At 37.3% G+C, this 24,159-nt stretch overlaps 1 protein-coding gene across 1 annotated transcript in view; it reads right to left on the bottom strand.

The window, feature by feature from the left end:
- The window catches only part of ABCB4 (ATP binding cassette subfamily B member 4), a 67,732-nt gene extending 44,600 nt beyond the window's left edge, over positions 1–23,132 (bottom strand). The window contains 11 exon segments of the mRNA XM_063098732.1: positions 943–1,068; positions 1,290–1,400; positions 2,509–2,622; positions 4,676–4,847; positions 7,424–7,548; positions 8,573–8,744; positions 9,511–9,702; positions 10,944–11,001; positions 17,047–17,197; positions 20,166–20,220; positions 22,922–23,132. Coding sequence (XP_062954802.1) covers positions 943–1,068; positions 1,290–1,400; positions 2,509–2,622; positions 4,676–4,847; positions 7,424–7,548; positions 8,573–8,744; positions 9,511–9,702; positions 10,944–11,001; positions 17,047–17,197; positions 20,166–20,220; positions 22,922–23,001 — 1,356 coding nt within the window. The 5' untranslated portion in view covers positions 23,002–23,132.
- Between the last annotated feature and the right edge of the window lie 1,027 nt (positions 23,133–24,159).

Consider the following 24,159-nt stretch of genomic DNA (forward strand, 5'->3'; position numbering starts at 1 on the left):
CTGTTCTATCCCAATGCCTTTTTATGGTTTTTGGTTTTCTTTTTATCTTGTAATCCTCTATTTCCACAATTGTTGAAATAAAATACATTTTAATATCAGGTAAACTCAATCTCCTAAAGTTGGAACAACTGAAGAAATTCTGAATACAGACTGGGACTAGTATTGCATTAATTTTAAATTTCCTGATTTTGATCATTGTTTTGTGGTTATGTAAGAGAACATCCTTCTTAGGAAATATATTCTGAAACGTGTGTGTATTATACCCCCACACACATACATACCCACAGAAAGAAAGGATAATAAGCAAGTGGGTCAAAATATAAACAATTAGTAAATCTGGGTGAAGGGTATGTGTAACTTCCCTGCTTGCAACTTTTCTATAAGTTTGAATTTATAACGAAATTTTTAAAAGGCAAAAAAATATTAACCTTGGCTATTATTGTCCCTTATGTTCCCAGAAGTTTGTTAAGAGACTTAAGTTTCTTAAGAGACTGTCCCACTTTCCCCTTTAGATATTCCAAAGTTTAAGAAAACTCAACTGCCTTTGATGGATTTAACTGCTGTCCTAAGATATCTGGTAACTCTGATCAACAGGTTGTTGACAATTTCTATACGGAATATATTGGACCAAATCCAATAACTCACTGAAAGTAATCATCTCAGTGGTTTGGATGACTATTTTCCAGAAATTTAGTGGGTTATGAAAAGCTTGGTTGGAACAGAAGAGAGCATTATCTAGCTTCTGTGGCTTTTATGTCTTTTAGTGAATACATTTGTTAAAACAGCCCAAGGATATGAATGCATTATCCAGATGCATTGCAATTCTGTAGCCCTTTTCCCAAAACTGGATTCACATGCAAATTTGTTACTGAAAAAAACAATTTCAAAGAGCCAATTTGTACCCAGCTTCCCACTTTGGAGAACATGGTTCTTCCCACTTACCGTACCCTCGTCAGGGTCATAGAGCCTCTGTATCAGCTGGACCGTTGTGCTTTTCCCACAGCCACTGCTCCCAACCAGAGCCACCATCTGTCCACTCTGCACCTTCAGGTTGAGGCCCTTCAAGATCTGTGAGGGAAAAGAGGAAAAGAACACACTTCACAACAAAGTCCTTAAAAGGGAATAATGCAATCCGATTTGATATTTGGAGAAAAAAAAATGTATCAAATAAGAAAAATAACCCTAAAAGGAAAAAGTACAGAAATTTCAAAATAACAGAGAATTTATTGTTTAAGATGATTAAATAATCAACCTGAGTTAGAAATTCCAATAAATATTACTTACAATACCTTAACATTAGCTCGAGATGGATAAGAAAAATGAACATCACTGAACTCCAAATTCCCTTTGATGTTGTCTGGTTTGTTTCCTCTCTCTGAAAAACTGTCAATTTTAAGATTCTAAATAAAACAAAATTCAATGACTATTCCATTACAGGACAAACAATTGCATTTTAAAGGAATATAGTTCAATAACTTTCAAAAATAGGACCTGGAATGGCACAATCTCTATCATATGAGACAGAACCCAATGTGAAGATTATATGTGTATGTGTTATTTAAGAAAATATTTCTTTTCAGAAAACAGGCTTTTATTGAAAAGTACATAAGGAATATTCATTTCATTTCATATAATATTTCACTTTAAGTTTTTGGTATATCCTCATAAATTTTCTAAGTGGTCAGATACACATATTTATAAACTTTAAAAGCAAAAACCTACTATAATTGATATATTCAGGTATTTTAGGATTTAGTGAAAACTAGCTTATTCCCAAACAATAAATGTAATGAATTAAGATGGGGAGACTGATTGACTGATTGATTATAGCAAAGTTCTTTAGGAACAATGTAAACTTTCAATATATTCAAAAGCTGAGCAATTTTCTTTTGACTTGGATCAATGGAACAGGAGGTGTTGCTTGGATTAAATTAACAAATTTAAGTTATCTACTTTGCATTTTACCTGTTTAAATGGAGTAACATATGTTAGTATGTCAAAACTATTTTCTTTTTCACTGTAGTTATTCAACTTATTTAATATAGTTGATTCAAAATCACATCAAGCATTCAGTGAAAACTTTTGTGGAGGGCAACCCACAGCCAAATGTATTGTCAGTTTTTGTACTACTAATAATTTATCTCTCCCCAACGATATAGAAATCATAATATTCTCTGTCTGGCTACAACATGAAATGGAAAAAGAGGGAAACTAGGAAGAGAAACATCCTTGTTCTGCACTATAATAAAAATACACTAGTGCAGATGTACTTTTCCAAAATGAGATCAGTGTTATTAATTACCTAAAGATAAACTTTTAGAAATATTAATAAGAGGCATTTCATTTCCTTCATTACCAAGAGGAAGTCATTAATTTCATATCATTAAATTTCATTGTAGTCAGTATAATTTATTCATTATAGTCGATTTGCAAATATGTTACCTAAAGCCAGATTTAATTATCCAAGCCTCAGAGACTTTTTTGGCATTAAAAGAATACATGACTTACTTTATCAATAATATCAAAGATCACATATGCTGCTCCTCTTGCATTGGCAAAAGCATCAATACATGGGGCAGCCTGACCAATGCTGAAAGCTCCAATTAGGATTGAAAAAAAGACCTAAGCAAAGAATGTGAGGAAAAGTTATGTCATGTTCTGGCATTAATTATTATCTAAAGTATGATTTGTTTGAAACATACTACACAAAGGATGAGTTTAGATTTACCCTTTAAAAAATTTTTTTAGCAAAAGAGCAAAATTTACAAGGTTAATACAGCATTTCATTGCCCAAATGGGTTTCTCCAACCTCCAAAATAATTTTTTTTTCTAGTTTGCCAAACCATCTTTTGCTCTCCTCCTGAATGTAGACAGAGTCAAAGATTTTTCAAATCTATTTCATTGACTCTGAAGCTAATGCCAACAGAGAGAAAATCTTACATCAGTATTATTAGTTCTACATGATTTCCTCTAGCTATGTATGGAGTTACACTGAATGTTCATTAGGAAACATGGTAGATTTTGGCCTTACTGAATTTTCCTAAAAAAGCACCATTGATAAGATTTTAAAAATAAAAAGTAATAATTCACACATTATAAAACACTAAATCACTCCCATGTGCACACATTAGTAATTCCTTTACAAGGTTGTTCTATACTATAGCATACAAAACTTAACATATTTCCCTTCATATTATTTTTCCACTAGGAAAATCAATTGATAAGGAAAAGATCAGAATATAGCTTCAGGAATCCAGATTAGTAGCATAACTTAACTGGAAAACATAAAAGAGAAGAAATTACTCCTTTCTCTCTGGGCATGGTACAACTTCTACATATAGTTGGGCTTTTCTCAAAAGACAGTCACACTTAATATATCCAGAACCTAAATACCAGCCACGTATCTATCAAATCTCTGCAATACAGATAAGGACCAGTAGGAAAGAAAAAACCTCCACCAAAATAGATGTGATAAAGTTAATGCAATGGAGCCCCTGCCCTTTTTGCTTGGGTCCTTCATTGTGGGTGTCACTCAGCCATTTGGGGTGGATGTCATTGTCCACATACTACCAATGAGGAAACTAAGTCCAGAGAAGAAAAACTCATCACAAATGGTGAATGATAAAGTCAGGATTCAACCTCCCTTCTTCCTAAAACTTCAATAGTATATGAGGAAGTGAGGAAAGAGGGCGAAATTCCAAAGTGACAGCCAGAGAGGAGACAGAAGTGAGAAAAAAAACAGACTCAGCAATTACGAAAGCTCATCCAGCCAAACAGACCTCGACCCCTCAATGAAGTCTGAAGATTCCCACTGTATAAAGTATTTTGAAAATATTAATTTTCATAATGACCCTAAGTTATCATCAAAGGGCCATATTATTTATGTTCAGTATCCTCTGTTTAGGAAGACAAGGAAGTACAGGTTTTAAAAGATTTCTATTTAAATTTTTAGGTTACATGCTAACCTTTTTTAGATTGCATGCTGTTCTAATTGTCACAAAATACTGCTAATTTATAAAAAATGTTACAAGAAGCTATACATAATATGATCCCAGTTTTGAAAGAAAAAAAGTGTGTATATACAGAAAATGATCTGAAAGATGTGTATCAAAAATTATCAAGTGTATGGGTTATTATAAGTAATTTTAATTTTTAAAATTCTGTATTCTAATCCTTTGTATAATGAGTATATTTATTTTTATAATCATTAAATGAAGCTATTTTCATTTTGATAAAGAAAAAACTAACATAACTTCTCTTCTTGTCTTTCAGATAGCTGGCATTTTACATAAATTTAACATTCTCTTGTACAATGACCTATCTATTATAGTAATAATGTTTTCTTTCTTATACAATGAAACTCAACAGCAGTATGAGATGGCTTCAATTCTTATTTGTTCATTCATAAATTCATTATATTTTAATTTCCTTTATATGTTGTATTTGCTTCCCAAATGGTCTATCCACATGCTATTTTCTTATCCCCACTCATAATTATGCCTTGTAAATTCTAGAAAGCCCACTCTGCCCACAGGACAAACCAAAGATTCACCAAAAGATAAAAGCCTATAATCATGGCTCATCCTTCAAAAAAGAGGGATATGAAAGAAAAGAGAAGGTAGATGGAGAAATAATATTTTCAGATTCTTCATAAATATTTTTTAAAACTACTTACTGTTATTGCATTTCCAATAATATATTCTTTTGATATAACTAGAGTGGATCCATACCAGAAAGCCAGTGCATATGAGGAGTATATTAACAGGAAGGCAATGCCCATGGAAATGTTTGCTGAAATAGCTTTTTTAATTCCAATCTTTTTGGCGTTTTCTAAATGTTTCTGATACCTACCAGAAAATGAGGGGGAAATGTTATAATAAGAAAAGCAATCCATAATCTGAGCCATATTCACCTCCTGTGTAGTTGGAGGTTTAAGGAACAAAGCTATCAGGTAATAAGCCCTTGGTGAGACCCAGCTTCCTGGGTATTGAACCAATTCAGGATCAGCCAACATTAGAACAGATCCAAATCTTCTCTTTACTGGCCTGCACCCATCTCCCTTGGTCCCTACCAGGCCAAACAATGTTCCTGTGGCTGTTCCAGAATGGAAATCTCACCCCTGGGATGTGAAGAGCTTTTCTGTCACCTTCATGGCCAGCATGACAAGTCAGGGTTAAGGGAAGGAGAGAAACCAAGCCAACCAAGAATTGTTTGTAAATACTATTCGGGACTCTTAAACAGTTAGATTCTTAACTCAGGTCAATTTCGCTTCTCTAGAGAAATTGCCACATTGAATGAGAGACAGAAATTTTATATATTCTTGTACATAAACTTGAGCTTCTCTTTTTTATTTTTATTTTTTTTAAACAGGCTGACCTCGACTGTCAAGCTAGGTACAAGGTTATAAAGTAGTCACTACTTATGGGATATGGGTTCTTACTCAATTTTTCTAGATTTTATTATTTGTTTATTTATGGCAGCTGGCCAGTACAGTATTTTTCCAGATTTTAGTTTCATCCTCTATAAAATGGAGTTATAATGCCTACCTTACAAGATAATTGTGAGGCTGACATAATTATAGAAAGTAATTAGTTCAGTGGCTGGCACACAGTTGATAAACCTGATAATTTCTATTCTTATTACTACTATTGTGTTAGAATTTCTACCCTTCCTGACTTTTGCTCATTCTATGACTACCTTTTTTTTTTTTTTTTTTGGCAGCTGGCTGGTACAGGGATTGAACCCTGGACCTTGATATTATTAGCACCACGCTCTAACCAACTGAGCTAACCAGCCAGCCTCTATTACTATCATCTTTTTGAATAGTAATTCAAATTCATATTACTGTCTTCTAGAATTTGATATAAAGGTACAAATGTCTAGAATGATTCTGTTAAATTACAATATTTTTTATATCAAATTAAATTATATCTACTTTTTCATGCTACATCCAGAGAGTATGTAGAATTTAATTTTGGTTCCCTGAAATCAAGGAAAAAATTCAATGGCTGTACAGTGAGACTTTGGGGGGGGGAATGCCACACAAATTAGGATGTTTTTGTAACAAAAACCCAACAACATCACTGCTTTTTAGTTCAGCCAAATAAGTCATGGGAATCCATTCATTTTTTGAAAAATGTATACTGCCACCAAAAATTTATCTTTTTAATTACTTAAAGCACCCAACTCTTCAGAGTACTCTCTTCCAGGTTGGGTGCTACACTCATTTAGCAGAGCTGTGTCTCTGGGGAGACAGCCAGTATGCCACTTCCAACACTGTGATTACTCCTGTGTGGCTGGGCCTCCAGGCCTGTGCAGGAAGATTTATGTCTGCCCCAATATGACACAAGGCTCAGTGACCATGGTTGACATGCTGTAATTACCTTCGCTTAGGCGGCTAATGGAGCAGCACTGATTACACTGACATCCTGAGGTCCAACTGAGAGTTCATGTGGTCTGTGTGGACTATTGTGTACAAGAAGCAGCAGTGAGAGAGAAAAAAGGAAGAGGTTAGAGAAGCAGAAACATTGTTGGTTTTGAAGAGGGATTAAGGAATAGAAAAGTGAAAAATGAAATGGAGGGAATTAAGCAATTTTTGCTTTTAATGCTAGAGAGTTTCCAATGAATTTTTATTTCCAAGAGTTGTGGGAATGACAAAAGATAATACTTTACATGAAATCATACTTCAACTATACTAGGGGATATTGTTTTTCAAAGAAAACACTAAACAATTATTTATGTTTAAGTAAAGCAGAATAGCCTTTTTCACAGGTGTATACTTATCCCCAAACTCATTGAGATGTACACTTTAAATATGTGTACAGCTTTTTATATGTCAATTATACCTTAGACAGTTTTTTTTTTAGAGCAATTTCCCAGGGTCTCAAGCACAGGGCCATAAAGAAGAGCTGGTCTGCACATGCAGATAAATTTGCCAGGCTTATACTGTGTCATCAGGGCTGAAAGCCAGAGGCCTTGCCTCTTCGTTGCGGAGGACCCACATCGCCCTACAGAGAATCCTGAGCGATGATCAGGAGATTCTTATCTCCTCAGTCTTTTTCTTCTATATTCTAGCACATGGTCTTTAAGGAAGTGAAAAAATAAAATAGAGTAACTATATTTCAATATAACTGGTTTCTTTTGTAACACTACCATATTTTATTTTATGCATTTAAAAACATTATTCTAAGAAGGGAGTCCACAAGCTTCATAAGACTGCCAAAGGAGTCCATGGAACATAAAAGGTTAAGAACCCTGCATTAGAGACTGACATTAAACTACAGCCATCAGCAAAAGGTGCTTATATTTTGCAGAGGAAGGGTTAATATTAGGAAAGGGAAAGTAATAAACACATACCATAAAAGAATAAGTAACAAAATGTAAAAGTGGTTCTTTGAACTAGTGGACAAAGAACCTTCCTGACCTTTCCAGCTCTTTGTTCTGGCCCCCGAAAGCTATCACGGTCCTGATCGCCCCCAGAGCCTCTTCTGCCACGGCACCTGCTTTTGCATATGCACCTAGTTCTTTGTCACTAAATGCTGAGAGTATCTGGACAGAAGAGAAATAGGCATGACTTTTGTATGGGGAGAAAAGTTAAAAGATAGTCTGGTCAACTCTTTAACCTATTTTTTTCTTCCCAAACTCTGTTATTTCCCAAATGTTGAAGTCATGTAGCAAATGACACTCAAAGTACTAGATCCAACGGCTCCTCCTACAAATTCTAGATCTGATCCAACCTGGTGATACTCTCCCCAAGAGTAGCCAGGACAGGGAAATCCACACATCATTCTGTAAATAGCATTTTTGGGAACAGTGTCAAGTTCCAGTCTACTATATTTTTTCTCTGTTAAGTGTAAGGTAAAATAAAATAAAACTTTACTGCTTTGAACAGATTTGCCCTCCTTTCCTTTATTGTGTCATGATTTTTAATTACTATGAAAATAATATTCTCGGACCTACCCATGGGCATTCTGCTGAATAATAAGATGGCTAAACAAGATGTTTCAGGAGAAAAGTAAAGGAAGAATCAAAACAAAAGAGATACACGTAGTTTTCTCAGTAAATCAGCAACCCCAGAATGAGCAAAAATTGCCACCAAAATTTCTTGAGTGCTGGCTGAAGTAGAACGGGTTATGTGTATTGTTTGCAAGGCAAAACTGGCAGAGTACCATTAACTATCACTGATAATAATTAAAAGTAAATAGAACAAATCCAAACTCTATTGAAAATTTGTATATTCATGCAATAATTTTGAGGAATGTTATATTTTAAAATTGTTTTTCCTTACATAAGGACATAACTATATATGTCCTTTAAACCACTATGCCACAGATTTACCCAAAGAAATAATAGCACTGTAAAAAACTCGTAATTGAGGTAAGAGCAGAGACATTTTTGAATCACTTTAAATATGAATTTCCTTACTAAAGCAGCATATTAACGTGTTTCTAGATGTGGCTTCAATGGACATTTAACACAGATCTGCACAAGTACAAGTACCAAACTCCTGGATGTTAAAAATAACCTTATATGTGTGCGTTAACACACATGAAAATGCCCAGGTTTCACATACCTTTGCCCAAACGGCTGTAGAGAGTCCGAGAACAGGGCTGATGGCCATTATGACAAGGGTGAGCTTCCATCCTCTGATGAACCCCACTATAAATCCTGCAAAAAACGTGGCTACTGCTTGAAAGAACATTCCAACCTTGTCACCAATTCCTTCACTGATTTTGGAGATGTCACTAAAAAAGATCACACCTAAGTGGTTACAGGCAGGAGGTCTTCAATTAGAAGCTGACGTGCACATCTAACAAATACATATGTAAGTAAAATATGTTCATACTACTACAAGCCTTTTTCAATCTTAGCCTCTTGAATGATATTTTCCCCACCTAAACACTGCATGAAAGAAGAAATTGAGGATTAGTTCATGCTTGTCAGAAGTTACCATCATTAGTCAATCCTATTAGAGAAGCATTAACGTTTTGAACATGAGTCAATTTGTTTAAAACCTGGGGTTAGACAGGCATTGCAACAGTAACAGGGAGCAATGACAGGGAAGTATTATTTCCTGTTACAGGGAAGCAATAGGGAATTGCATCTACCCTTGACCCTACTCTCAACCTAGTGTCTTCTCAATACAGCAGCCAGTGTTATCCTTGTGAATTAATTCAATCATGTATTCATTCATTCAACCATCTTTATTGAGGGTCTAGCACCTGTCAGGTCCTGTAGTAAGCTCCATGAGAAATAAACAGGTATAAGATGTATGCTCAGTCCTCAAATAAATCTACTATATAATTGGGAGGGAAAAACTAACGGATATGGAAAACACGCTGTGGCATAACCTGTAGATGCCCCTAGAAATGGCTGTCAGATAATCTGTTCCCAATACACATCAAATGTTTAATCTAGTAATTTTTTTCACTTAAAATCTTCCTTTGACAAATTTTCACATAGTTAGTGGTTAATTTCTTTATGAAAGTGTGACATTAACAATACACTTACTCTGTTAGCTGTGTATTGAGTTCAGTGGTGTTGTTGATGTCAAACCAGCCTATTTCCTGTCGTAGAATAGCATGAAAAAACTTTTGCCTAATTTTCTTAATCTGTCGGCCAGCTGCCAATGTCCAAAATGACACTTGTATATAAGCAGCAACAAGAACTCCAGCACCTAATCCTGAGTAGTAATATGCATATCTGGAAAATAAGTAGAAAGATTCTTTTAAATATTGTCCTTTATTCATTTCTTTCAGGTGAAATTTTCAGAATTGGGAATTAATCAGTTTATTAAACTGATGACAAAGAGTGTGTAGGACATTATAATAAATACACATTAAAATTTTTTCTTTCTTTTTTGTTGTTTCCTTAAATTGTAAGATGATAAGCTCTATGATGGCAAATCTATCTACTTGAACTATCAGCCAAAAAAAAAAAAAAAAGATAAATTTTTGTGGTTAATTGCAAAAAATAAAGGTGTTAATGATTCACTTTTAACTGATACTGATAATCTATACATACAATAATTCCATTCATAATAAATGAAATTATTTTATTTTCAAATAAATCCTCTTTCATAATTGTATTCTAGACTTGCATATCTTATACTACATATTGCAAATAGAAGAATAAACAGATTGAACATATGAAATGGTTCTTTGTTAAGTTTTTCCATATGGCATACACAGAGAATCAAAAAACTTCCTGTTTGACAGAACTTGAAAATACTTTTAAAAATATGATAAAATGGCATGAATTCAAACTAATTTGGAGTGAAGGTTTAACCAAATTAGTAGAAAGTCAGTATCTTTTAAAAACAATAAATGCATGTCAATACTTTCAAATATATTTTATCTAATTTCACAAATTGTTTCCAGATAGAAGCCTTTCAGGCCTGCTTTTGCACTCAGATAGTACTCCTTGTAATCAGCAACATTAGTTGATATGCAAATGTACAAACATTATGTTGAGATTTCTATTGAGAAGACTGAAGGAGGGGGAACCTGCCGTAAAATGACATTACTGGGTCAACAGATTGGAATACAGATGGTATATTAAACAAAAGTATAGTATCAGTATAAGATTTACTGAAGCTGATAACTGTGCTGTGGTTATGTAAGAAAATATCCTCATTCTTAGTAAACACACTGAAGTAAAGGACCGTAATGTACAAGTATACTTCGAAAAGTTCATGGATGGATTCATATTATCTTTTTATTCTATTTTTCGGCGAACTTGTTTAAGTACCCACATATGCAACTTGTTTTAAATTAGGGGATAGAAGCACAAATGACAGCAATAGGTGAATCTGGGTAAAGAGCACAGGTGCTCTTTGTAGACTTTTACAACTCTGTAGTTTGAAATTATTTTAAAATGAAACATTAAAAAAAAGTACACCATAGATATATAGAGAAATATTGATATTGATATATATCAATTACCTAGTCATTTCTTCTTCCAGAATTCTGCCTTGATTTAGCAGCGACAATGAAAAATTCACTAAATCAAACCAAAACAAAACAAAAATAAAACATTCTTAAAAGGCTGAACTATTAATAGGCATTGCCGGGTTTTAAAGATCTGTTAAAAATTTATGAAAGCTAGACGATGCCATCATTAAGATTCTCTAAGAAAACTACTCTTCTCTTTTCACTCTCAAGTGCATTCTTTTCTCTTTATCCAAGAGCCCACGGGTTCGGGTATGGGATATCAAGGGCCCAGGTGGGGTACGATGAGCCCTCCCAGGTTCTTCCCCCTCCTCAGGGTCTCTGGCCTTTAGCAAAGCAGCTTCCTAAAGCACACAGAGGAGCTGATGAAAGCCAAGGAAGAAGCGGGGAGACACAAAGTATACAGAATTGCAGAGGACGGCAAAACAAATGGTTAAAACAGAAAACACTGCTGGCTGGTTAGCTCACTTGGTTAGAGCACGATATTGATAACATCAAGGTCAAGGGTTTCTATACCCTTACTGGCCAGCCGCCAAAACAAAAACAAAACCAAAAAAACCCATAGGATTTAAGGGGCATTGTTTTCTTGGTGATGTAAAGCACTTTACAGATACCTGCTTCTGTAGATTTTATTTTTATATCTGTGCGTTTTCCCTGCACATGCCGCCTTATGACGTAAGTAGGGGAAAGACCGATTTATATCCATTACAAGGAAGGAAAAATTAAAGACAGGGAAGATAACTGAGCTGCTCAAAGACAGTCAGTGGCTCACTGGCAGTTAGTCGACTTCCTGCTTTCCCGCATCATGTTTACTAGCAGCACTGTATTCTGGTATTTTTAAAGTAGTGTTAATTGGAAGGAATTATATTGTCTATTAATTTGAGTTAACCTGATAAAAATGTCAATATGGCCTTCCTGATTTTCATGTTTTAATAATAGCTAACATTTACTGAGAACTTATTATACACCCAGGCAATGTTTTGAGCACTTTATATCTATTTATTCATTTAATTTTCATAACTACCTGATAAAGTAGGATTATTTTACCTATTCCCATTTTGCAGAAGAGGAAACTGAGCACAGAGAAATAAAGTAACTTACCCAAAGTCACACAGCTAGCAAGTGGCAGAGTGGAAAGTCAGCCCAGGCAGTTTGGCCTGTCCTACTACTACTACTATACTACACTGATAGATTCAAGTGGTAATGACTTATTTTCACTTTTTTAAAAACACAAAGTAACAAATAAAAAGGAAACAGCCTGCATCTACTGCATTCACAAAATAGTAGAATAAAATATCCCCACAACATTGTTGAGAAAATACACCAAGGCAGGTATTTCCTATTTACTATGGCCCTAGTAGAAAAATTGGCCTATCTTTGTTCTTTTATCATGGCCCAGGGGTCATGTTTTCTGGGTGCCATGTATCTTCCTTATCTTTTTCCAAAGGGAGATAAGGCTGAAATTTATTTAAAACTCAAGCTACTGTCAGGATCAATTACCACTCAGGTGGCCCTGATTGTGACATACTTTTTCCTTCAGGATTGTAATTTCTACTGATGATCACAGTGAAATGTTTCTGATTCCAAATCTAGCTCTTTATCAGCTATCAGACTCTTGAGGAATCATACCCTATTTTATTTACCTTCTTATCAGCTCATTTCCTCCCTGCATTCTTAAATACGGCAAATTGTTTGGAATTTGAGGCAGACAAGCTATTCTAAAGCTGTGGTACTTGTAAAAATCATTGTTTCTTGTTTTGGTTTTTTTTTTTTTTTTCCCCCTGAACTTAGAAATTGGGTGAAATCTTAAATAAGTTTTCTTTTCTTATAACATCTACCTCAAACTTTTTAACTCTTTCCAGGAGAATATCATAGCCAAATTGACTTTCTCTCCTAGGAAATGAGAATCTATGAGCATTCCAGATTTAACCTGCTCCTTTCTCAGAGTCCCAGAACAAGAATGGAAATCTCTTTCTAGTCAGTAACCCGAGGAGCCTAGTTTCTGCTGCTTCGGGACAAAGGGAAGACAGGTGTGTGTTGGTACATTTCCCAAAGAGTCATGGGATTCTAGATCTTGAAAGGCCCTATACCTGGTCTTGACAGATGCTGCCAATTATGCGTCAGTTTCATGAACAATGCCCAAGTAGCCATTTGGTTTGGTGGTTTTCAGTGCTGTCTGCCTGATAGAATTGCATGGAGAGCTTGGGAAACTATAGATGCCAGGCTTCTCCCAAGCCCAATTTAACTGGAACTTCTGGCTGAGTCCACAGCATCACATTTTTTAAAAGTGCCCCAGTTTATTCTAACATGCCAGGATGGAGAACTCCTGCTCCAGTCTGCCTAAATGTCTCCCATAACATGGAAATGGGGAACTCTTGAAGCTGCCTATTCATTTTAATTTTTTTTTTTTTTTTGGTGGCTGGCCAGTATGGGGATCTGAACCCTCGACCTTAGTGTAATAACAACATGCTCTAACCAACTGAGCTAACGGGCCAGCAGTTTTCTCCAATATGTACCTATCATTTACTATGTTCCAGAAACTTTTTACATAAATCATCTCATTTAATTCTAATGAGTAAATCTATGATTACCTTTCACCAGTGAGAACAGGTAAGGATTACAGAGGATGAGTAACTTACCTATGGTCACACAGCTAGTGACTGAAAGGTCTGAATAAAAAGTGTAAACAACAAGGATTAGATTGGAAAACTTAGTCCTCATTGTCACTTTGAGTCTCAAGGTAAATGTCTGCCTTCCTTGATTCTGCCTAGAACTTTTATCGTATGGAACTGTTCAGCACAAACAGACAGCTGGTGTTTGTTCAGGCAGCTTAGGTACTATGGACAGTTAATCAAGGTAACTCGAGGTTCAAAAATGCATCTTCCCTTCAACCATGAGACAATGCAAGGACATGCAGGGTGCAGCCATTTCCCCACAGAATTTTCTAGGTTATTATAGTCACATAGACTTGGCATAAAAGATATCAAGTCCTTGATACTCTGCAGAAAACCTGTTTTCTATGACTGTCCTTAAAGTTTTGGATGCAGAACGTTTTGTGCATAGTTTCTGCACAACTGAATCATTGTGAAGGAACAACCCTGACAAGGAGTAGCTTTATTCTGTTGACAAGGACGGGCTCTGTTCACAAGAAGTCATTGTCAGACCCTCTTGTAATTTAAACCTTTTTTTTTTCCTTTTAACATTCCTTTTCATTTGGCTCCCATTAAGTCTATCTGCCCAAGAATCTAACAATTCTAAAGAATAAACTCAATAAACATCTCTGTGAGATGAGCTAGGATCTCAACTAAACACCCTATCTGCTCCCAAACCCCATGATTTTTGGTAAACTCTAAACTTATCAATGACCAGTACAGATTTAGAGTGAGTACCCTTTAAAAGTTTCATTTTCTCCAAAGAGGTATGAGAATATTATTTTTCAAACTACCAGAGAGTGGATATTAGAAATTCATAACACTAGAGGGACTTCCATTTCAAGTCTTCCAAGACAGCCAATAGGCCCAATAACAAATATGGCTACAGAGGACTGAGGGACATAAACAGGAGTGTTTATCATTTGGATGCTACTGAAAGGAAGTTGGTAAATCTTGTGAGTTTATCATTCCAACATTCGCAGGTCTATAAATGACTTGCTCATGCTTCCCCCAGAGAAACCTTGAATTCGACCCTGGGCACAGCACATGGCACTGTCTGCTGAGTCTAGTTTCAAAGACATTCAGTTACATAATTAGAAACAAGTAAAAAATGAGCAAACTGCTCCAAATAAGAAAGTGTGAAATTATTCTGGTGTTAGTAAAAATAAAAACAGAACTAATAAAACAGAACCAAAAGCAAATTTATCCGTGATAATGGAGGTGCATTGTTTGAATCTGAAAAAAAAAATTTAATTGTGATAAAATGCACATAACATAAAATGTACCATCTTAAATTAACTATTTTAAGTGTATAGTTCAGCAGTGTTAAGTATATTCTCATTGTTGTAAAACCAATCTCCAGAACTTTTTCATCTTGTAAAACTGAAACTCCATGTCCATTAAACAACGGCTCCACATTTCCCCCTCTACCGGGCCCCTGCTAATCACTTTACTTTCTGTTTCTATGAATTTGACTACTCTAGATATCTCCCCAAAAATGGAATCATATAGTATTTGCCTTTTTTTTGACTGGCTTGTTTCATTTAGCATAATTTCCTCAAAGTTCATTCATGTTGTAGCATGCGTTAGAATTTCATTCCTTTTTAAGGCTGAATAATATTCCATTACGTGTATACATCATATTTTGTTTATCCATTTATCTGTTAGTCTGATTTTTTTAAATCCTGAGTAGAAACAAATTTTTAACTGATGTGTCCCAATGTGGGCATCATCCTGCTTTATATATACATACACACAGACACACAGACACACAGACAAATATATAAATAGTTAATATGTAAAAGATCTACGGATCTTCTAAGAAGTAAAAGAAAAGCAAATAGAAAATTCCAGGCTGGCAGATTAACTCAGTTGGTTAGAGCATGGGGTTCAGATCCCTGTACTGGCCAGCCACCAAAAAAAAAAATTTAAAAAAAAAATCTTATCTCCCCCTTTCCTTAAATACATTTTAAACTATCCTGTCTTACTTCAACTTTAATTTTATGGTGTTTGTGTTAAAGTTTTGGTACCCAGTCAAACACAAGCAATCCATTTAAAACTCTCCGAAACACTTTTTTTTTTTCCTAGAGAAAACACAATTATTTACATTGGCAATATAATGTATATGGTCATGAGCATGGTTTGGGTGGCAGAAAGATCTGGGTTTGAATTCTGTCCTAAGAGCCACCAGCAGTGTAACTATGAACGAGTTATTTACCCTCTCCAAGCCTTGGTTTCCTTGTATATCACAGAAGATAACGTTACCTACTGTGGAGGATTGTTCTTGTGAGGGTTAAGTGAAATATTGTAGGTAAAGTGCTTAGCATAGGACCTACCACATAGTAAACACAATGAAAGATCATTATTATGCTGTTATTTGTATTATAAAGAGGTTCTTTTCAGAGACAATAGTACTTGAGACTACATAAATAAATAAATATGTTTTTTTCATAGGAGTTTGCTTTAACTATTTAAACGAAGCTTTTACTGAATTTCTAAAAGGCATTAATATTTATCTAAACATATTATATTAATCAATCAATATTTTCTTAGGAAATTACACTTAAGCCTTACAATGGTGACTAAATATGTAGTTCTCAATCAGTGAACACTGAAAACTCTTACTGAATGCCATCTAAATGAGAGTACACTCTTCTCAGGTATCTTTGCTATGAAAACCACCTTACCTTTACCAGTTTTTTAAAAAAGTATTCTACCATCTGTGCATCAATAAAGCTTTACTCAGTCTCGTCCAGCCTAACGCTCACTAGGTCTTAGAGGAACAGAGCCTTTAGGATGGGTAAAAAGCATGGAAATCTTCCTTTTTATGTTGAATTTGGCTAGTATGAAAATAACTTTGTCCATTGGAACCCACTCCAGTGCGGTTGCCAGGGCTCCTCTTATAGATGACATTAATTTATGGGACTCCTCTGGTTCTTCGGTAATTATAGCCCTTTGGGTGAGTTTCAAAGCACATCATTCTCATGTTGAATCCATTCACTCTTTATTGAAGTGTTATATCAAGTTCCAGTCAATATGGTTGATCTAAAAATTAAAGACAGAAAGTGGGTATAATTTATTTACAAGGAGGGGAGAGAGAAAAAGAAAACGCAGGGATGGGTCCACAAGCTGAGCACAGCTAAAAGGCACTGCCATGCTAACTGATGTATTTTAAAACCCAACTAATGGGATGGATGGATACTGTATAGATATATTCTATTGTTTCCACTGTTGTTAAGTAGAGTGACTTCCCTACTTTATTTAGATGCTAATCTTCCTGTGTATTTCCTTATCCCATATTAAAAGTCAACCAGTACACATGTATTTCTTGAAACTTAAATGAGTATTTGAAGAATTTCCTGAGAATTTTACAACTCCACTGTGATATCTTTTGCCCAGTTAAACGAATAATGTGGATTGAAAAAAAAAAGTAGAGAAATGCTTACCTGGAATGGAGAAGTTTCCTGCAATATTAACAAATTTATCGGTCATTTCTCCAAACACTATCATCATGAGGGGGAGACCTGATCCGTGAGCTATGGCCATGATGGTGCCCAGGGACATAAACAATTTATCCTGCCAATCAGAATATCGAAACTAAAAAAAGGAAATAAAATAATACTTAGCTTCTGGAGTGGAATTTCTCTTTTTCCACAGTTATATGTTCTTTGGATTTTTATTTAAAGTCAGCACTTTTTAAATTGCAAATGAATGTATTAGAGAAGGAGAAGTTTGATCCAAATCTTTAACAGATTAATGTTATGATTCTATTTATTTTGTGTTCTGTAAAGAAATCACCCTAATTCTGTTTAATCAGTATCTGACTTGGGTGAATAATTACAATGTAATCAGAAGGGATAATGGTTTGGTTCCATTAAGAAATATTGTTTCATCTCCCAGAGCTCCTGAGGTGAATTAAGAATAGCTGGATGCAGACAGTAAATTTACCCATCCACACACATAGTCACATAATTTAAAACAGCATTCAGAATATTTCAGAGGAAAAATTAAAACTAGGAGGAAATAGACCCACTGAGTTTTGAGGATAAGATCCCTTTAAAAGGTTTAAGTCAGCTTTTAAAAGGCAGCTCAGTTGTGAAGCACATTAAACATTGTACTTTGGAGAAGTCTTGCTCATGGAGATGACCCTCACATAGAACATGGAGGATGGGGAGTTAGCTGGAGAAGAACTGGAGTGTGGAGGAGGTGGGGGTGTTTAGACTGAGAGCAGCAGGGTGACTAGAAACTACATGGAGTGCTAAAGCAGCTCCCCACAGTGGAATTCCTGAAGGTCACAGTACAGAGTGTGGGAGACAACGTCAGGAGAGGTGCAGAAGGCCCGGTGGGTCACACCAAGGATCTTGGACTTTGGACTACCTACAGACAGGAGAGGGGATGCTAGTTGTCACAGTGAAGTATACAGCCGTCAGAAACTAACCGGCAGATCAGTGTCATAGCACTTCAAAAGTCTTTAATGCTCACTTTCTAGTCCTCCCCAATCTCTCCCCTTTTCTCCCTGTTTTTGATTGATGGCTCTTTCTCTCTGTTCTTCTTTCCTCCTCTGCTTTCCAGACTACATCTTCCTTCTCATAAGTTTCTATTTCTGTAGTTTCCCCTCTGTCTCTTGTGTCTCTCCTCTCTTTTTAAACTTTTTACTCTGCCCATTTACCCCACCCCCTTTTGGGGACAGGGAACTGTTACCAGGAGAGCGGGTGATGAATCAGACTTTGCAGAGGGCTGAGGCTGAGTCAGACTTGCTCACTCCTGGTGAGTCTGTGGTTGGAAGAACATGGTAAGGAGGGTATGTGTGTGCAGGCTGTTTTCAAAGACTTCCAGAAGTTGGGTTTTGGGAGTAGGGGGCAAACTCCATCATCAAACACACAATGCAAGCAAGAGTACCAAAAAAGACAAAGGATTAGAAGCCAGGTAGAGTTCAGAATGAAACAAAGGGAACAGGTAGAGCCAAGAGCAAGCAGGGAAGGGTGCTTAAAATTCCTACAAAAGGGACCGATGTCCGCAAGTTTCACTTTTAGTGGCTCCTAGGGAAGGGAGATAGAGCAGTTGGGTCTGTCAGCCACAGTTAAAAGCACAGGGTCAGGATGTCATGCAATATTCTCTTCAGTGAATTTTATATGACATTGAGGATTGTTCTAAATGCTTTTCATATCAATTGAATAAAATTTTACAGTTTCAATACTTACATTTTAAAATTAGGTGAATTTCACAGCAACATTCTAAGTAAACCTAGATTTGTTTCTTGTTTGTTTGTTTTAGTGATTTTCAACCAAACAATGTATTTCTAATTCCTGTTAGAGCACAGTTTTATCCTGAACCTCTTTTAGGATAAAAAAATATCTATTTAGAGATAGAATAAAGATTAAATTTAAATTTAATTTAAACTATAATTTATAAATTCAAATGAAATTTTCTATATTTCTACTTTAAGGTTTGTAGTTTCCATTTTCTATAGGAAGCAGATTTTAAACCTGTGCATTAAAACCAGATTTAATTTTACAAACAACTTATTGCCCAAAGCACTCTATTAATAAAATCTCTTTTACTCTTACTGAGACTTTTTAAACAAACAAACAAAAAATACCCTCACATGAATAAGGAAGAAGAGGATGAATAGAGGCTTTGTGGTGACATGAGAAGCGTGTGGCGATGTTCAAGAGTGTAGAGGTTTTGGTGTCTTTTTTATCCATTTACTTACTAAGCTGGAGGTTTCAGTTGCATGCCACTTAATTCCAACTTTGTTGCTATCAAATAATGGTTGTCATAGTTTGAAATACATCATATTTACCAAAAGTGAACAACCACTTTCTTGGCTTGCATCTCTGGGGCATATTACAAATGAAAAACAGATTAGACTTCTTCCAAAAATGTGTTGGTTTGCCTTATATCAGCAGAAAAGCACTGAAAACTGTCTTAAGCATAATCAGAATCCATAACAGTTAATCCATATCTAACTAATTTTCCTGGGTGCCATATATCAACATACATTTTTAAAATTGTTTTAAAATTTCTATAGTTGACAATCATCTTTATATGTAAACTTATTTTAAGCTAAATTTGAGGTGTTTTTTGTGAAGGAAATGCAGAGATTCATTTTCCTGATATTGGTGAGTTTGTATAGTGCTACTAACACAGTTCCTGTTTTCCAGCTCCCTGTACACGAGTTATCTCTACCGTGTGTCACAGACAGCCTATCCCTACTTCTTTTATCATCCTTCTTAAGAATGTGGGCTGTTGACTGCAATAAGCCAACCTAAGACAGCACAGCTGCAGCAGGGGAAATCTGTTGCTACCTATAAACAGTCGTAAAGTACAGCTGACCTTGAAGAACATGGGGTTGAACTATTTAGGTCCTCTTATATGTGGATTTTTTTCAGTGAATATATTGGAAATTGTTTTGGATATTATATGTGGATTTTTAACTACTAGGTCAGCACCACTAACCTTCTTGTGTTCAAGGGTCAACTGTACTTGCTGTATAGTTATTGGTTCAAGACCCCAAATTTAAATGAAAGACAGGATTATTCACATTTAATACTACATAGCTTACCAATGTTAATGGTCCAATCCAATTCACTTTCTTCATTTTATTCCTGTCTTGGTTACTGTAAAAATATAATCATTTGAATTTAAAACTGTTACAAAATGTTTCACAGTCAACTGAACATAAGTCTGAGTAGTTATGATGTTAGAGTACTATAATATTTTCAAATATAAAAGAGCGATGTCCACAAATTGTCAAAATTATCCAGTTTAACACTGCAAGGCAGCCACCAACTGCAAAGGTAACTGTCCAAGGTACTTTAAGGATATATGAAAAGATGAGAAATGGTCACCTGTCTTACAGAGCTCACACATAGAGGGGATGTTAGTAATGTCTGTCGAATTAATTAAATTCTTCTTTTTCTAAAAATAAATACATGTTGATCTAAAATTAGTAAAGATCACTCTTCTGAAGGATTGTGGGGAGTAGTGTCAGGAAATCCTATTCAAAATACCTCTAGAATTCAAACACTTCTCACCACTTTTGTTGCTCTCTTCAGTAGGACAGCCTCCTGCCTAGTGTCTCACTTCCACTCATGTCTACTTCAGTCTATCCTCAACAGCAGCCAAAGTAATCATTAAAAAACACAAATCCTACCATGTTACTTCTCTCCTCAAAAACCTGCAATGGCTCCCATTTTTCTCAGAGTAAAAGCCAAAATCCTTGTTATCTTTTAAAGCCCTACATGACTGGTTTCCTTATCATCTCTCTGACCACTTCTCCCACTCCCACCCCAGCTTACTCTCCTCCAGCAGCCCTGGGCTCTCTGCTGCTCTGAGAACACACCAAACATGTTCCCATCTCAGGTCAGTTACCCCAGCTAGGAATGCTCTCCCCTCAGATGCCTGCACAACTCTCCTCTCATTTCTTTCAAGTTTTGCTCAGATATTGCCTTCAGAAGAAGATCTACCTTAACCACCCTACTTAAAATTGCAAAGAATTTTCCCCTTGCAACCCCAATGTCCTGTCCTTAATCTTGATTAATGTTTTTCCATAGCATTCATTACCTTCTAACATTAGCTGTAGTTTACTTATTTAGTATTTTTATTACTTATGTCTGTCCTCCATACAATAATGTAAACTCCATGAGTGTAGAGGTTTTTTGGTTTATTTTGGTTTTTTTTCCTAATATGCATTTATATAAGTAAGTGATCGTTTTACTCAAAATACTTGATCCCAAATTATGTGGAATATTTACTGAAATCACTGGACAAACAAACATGTCACTAAATATATTTTTTTTAAAAAATGTGTCACAGGCAATAGCAGCATGATTGGAACAAGCATATAACTAACTCTCAATTTTCCCTGGATAATTTAAGTGGGCTTAGTGGGAAGTACTTTGCAATTTTAAGTGGGGTAGTTAGGGTAGATCTTATTCTGAAGGCAATATCTGAGCAAAGACTCGAATGTATAATCTTTGATCTGCTTTTATAAAAACTAGTCTCATTTAATTTCATAACCTTATAGTTTTAGCTTATTCTTAACTTTCTGTATTTCTCTTTTGAGCTGTTTTCATTCCAACAGAAGGCTATGTGCTTCACTTCTGAGGACTTCCCTGAGTTCCAGAGTGTTATTACACCTTTTGCAGGGACCAGCTCCTTTGTACACCCGTCAAATGTTCAGCCAGTGCAATATATAAATAGCTTCTTCATGAAAATGCCACCTATTAATAGATTCACAGTCAATCCCAGCCTAAATTTCCAGCTGATGAAAACCATGTTTTTCTATTAGAAGCAAAACCATCTATCATTTTTCCAATTTTATATGGCAAAACTAAATTTCCTATGAATAAATACCAGGGTACTTGGAATAGAGAAACATCACTGTAGGAACAAGTTATCAGACTAAAACAATGCTTCAGTTTAACCAAGCATAAGATAGCATATTTTCAGTTAGCTAAACAGGCCCCTTGCAGCTTGAGGACAAACTACAAAACCTGGTAAGTGTGTCCCTCTGGGAGATCACTCGGTAACACAGGTCTTTTAGTTCTGGGTGGCCTGGCATGAACTCAGAAACCATAATAGCCTCATAAACTGTTTGAGGTTAAAGGCTAAAGTGATTCACTGTTCCCACAGTGAAAGAGGAAACAAAGACACACACCACTGACTGGCCGCTTCTGCCCCTCCTAGAGCTTGTGAAGTGTGCTTAACAAGGCCCGGGAACCAAACCGGCTTAGAACAACACGCAAGCAAAGGAAGCGGTGGGATTTTCCCTCGCACTTGAACAAAAACTGATTTGGAAGCTCAGGTTGGGCAAGAATGAGGCTGCCTAAGGTCCCCTACCCGTCGCAGAACCAGCCCGGCCATTGGAAGAGGGGGCAGGGTGAGACGAGGAGGGAGAGAAAGAGCTGGGGAGGAGAGTTTTTGCTCCACTAGCCGTATTCAAAAAGCACATCAACAGCAGGTGTCTGATACTCTACAAACGCGAAACATCAGATGATGCATGCGAAAGTTACTTGTAAAAGTTTTACGAGTTATATAACACAAGGAATGTTATGCAGCAGGGACATTCACCGAATCACCCCTGCACAAAGGAAAAGGGGCCTCTTCCTCCTGAGCCTGTTCCAAAAGGAGGCTGAGTGACATTCTTCGAGGCCACCTAAAACTTTTGCTCCAAGATCAGACCTCAGACCAGACTCTTCAAAGCCTCCAAAACAAGGGCCGAAGGCATCCACCGATTTTCTCCGCTTCTTTCCAAGGCTGAACTTGGCCCTGACGGTGCACGCGTAACGGAAAAGCAGCCGGCTGCTGGCCATGTACCTGCTGCCGCCCAGTTCGAAGTCGCCGAGCGCTCTCCTGGGACGCCGGGCCGCTGCGGTCCTCCCCGCCTCCAGCTCCATCTCAGCCTGGGGACAGAAACCGCCGGCTCATGTCCGGGTGCCCCGGCCCGGCTCCGGGGGCACCAGCAGCCTCCTGGCAGCCCGCGCCGCCGTCCCCGAGCCTCCCGCCTCTGCCCGGCGCGCCCCGGGCCGCCCTCACCTCGGACCTCGCGCTTCTCTGGCGGAGCCGCCGGGCGCGGGCGCTGTGGCCCAGGAGCCCGGACTTTATTGCCGCGACGTCGCCCCCGCCCCCCACGCGCATCCGACCCCCCCGCCGGGGCGACGGCCCAGGCCCGCAGGAGCAGCTCCCGCCGCCCGCCGGGCTCGCGCCGCAGGCCAGGCGCGGGCGAGGGGCCCAGCGCGCCGCCCTCGCCGCCGGGAGCGCCCGGCCGCCTCCCACTCGGGCGAGCCTCCAGCCCGCGCCAGGCCGCGCCCGCTGCGGCCGACAAGCCCGCGACCAGCCGGGTGCTGCCGGGCCACTTAAGCCCCTGCAAGAGACTGTGACCCTCCCTCGGGGCTCATGTTTCTTTCCGAACCCAAGCGGGGACGGTGTCCGGACGCTCGACAGTCGCAGGGCGGCCGAGGACCGAGAGGGAGCGCTAGACTCGCCTCCCGCGTCTGCAGCCCGAGTTCTGGTCCAGGTGGCACCGAACCCAGCCATCTCCAGGGACGGCCCGGAACCATCACATTATGCTCCTTGGAGAAGAGGAACGCTGGCCATGACCTCTTCTTAGTACTTAGAGACCCAGAACTTTAGGGCTGGAAGGCGCTTTAGTGATTGCCTAACTAAAGACCCACATTTTTTTTTTTTTTTTGCTCGAATCTTAGATTTCTCCCGATACTAAATTATTTTTACTCCCAACACCTACTTGAGTATAGTTTCCTTGTGCCTTCTGATTAATTTATCCACACTCCTGCCAAAAAGAAGGGTCTAAAACACACAGCAATAAGGTATCGTGGCTTTGAAACCAGCTAAATTTCACACATTCAGATCTTCACATCTTACTATGTGACTTTGGACACTTGGCTCACTTCTCAAGGTTTCAGTTTTCTCATATGTAAAATAAGGATTAAAAACATCTCCCTTACTAGATTATTGTGAGGAATAAATGAGTTAAGAATAAATGAATTAGGAATAAATGAATTAGGGCTGGCCAGTTAGCTCAGTTGGTTAGAGCA

Source organism: Cynocephalus volans, chromosome 6 (assembly GCF_027409185.1).
Source record: "Cynocephalus volans isolate mCynVol1 chromosome 6, mCynVol1.pri, whole genome shotgun sequence".
Lineage (NCBI taxonomy): Eukaryota > Metazoa > Chordata > Mammalia > Dermoptera > Cynocephalidae > Cynocephalus > Cynocephalus volans.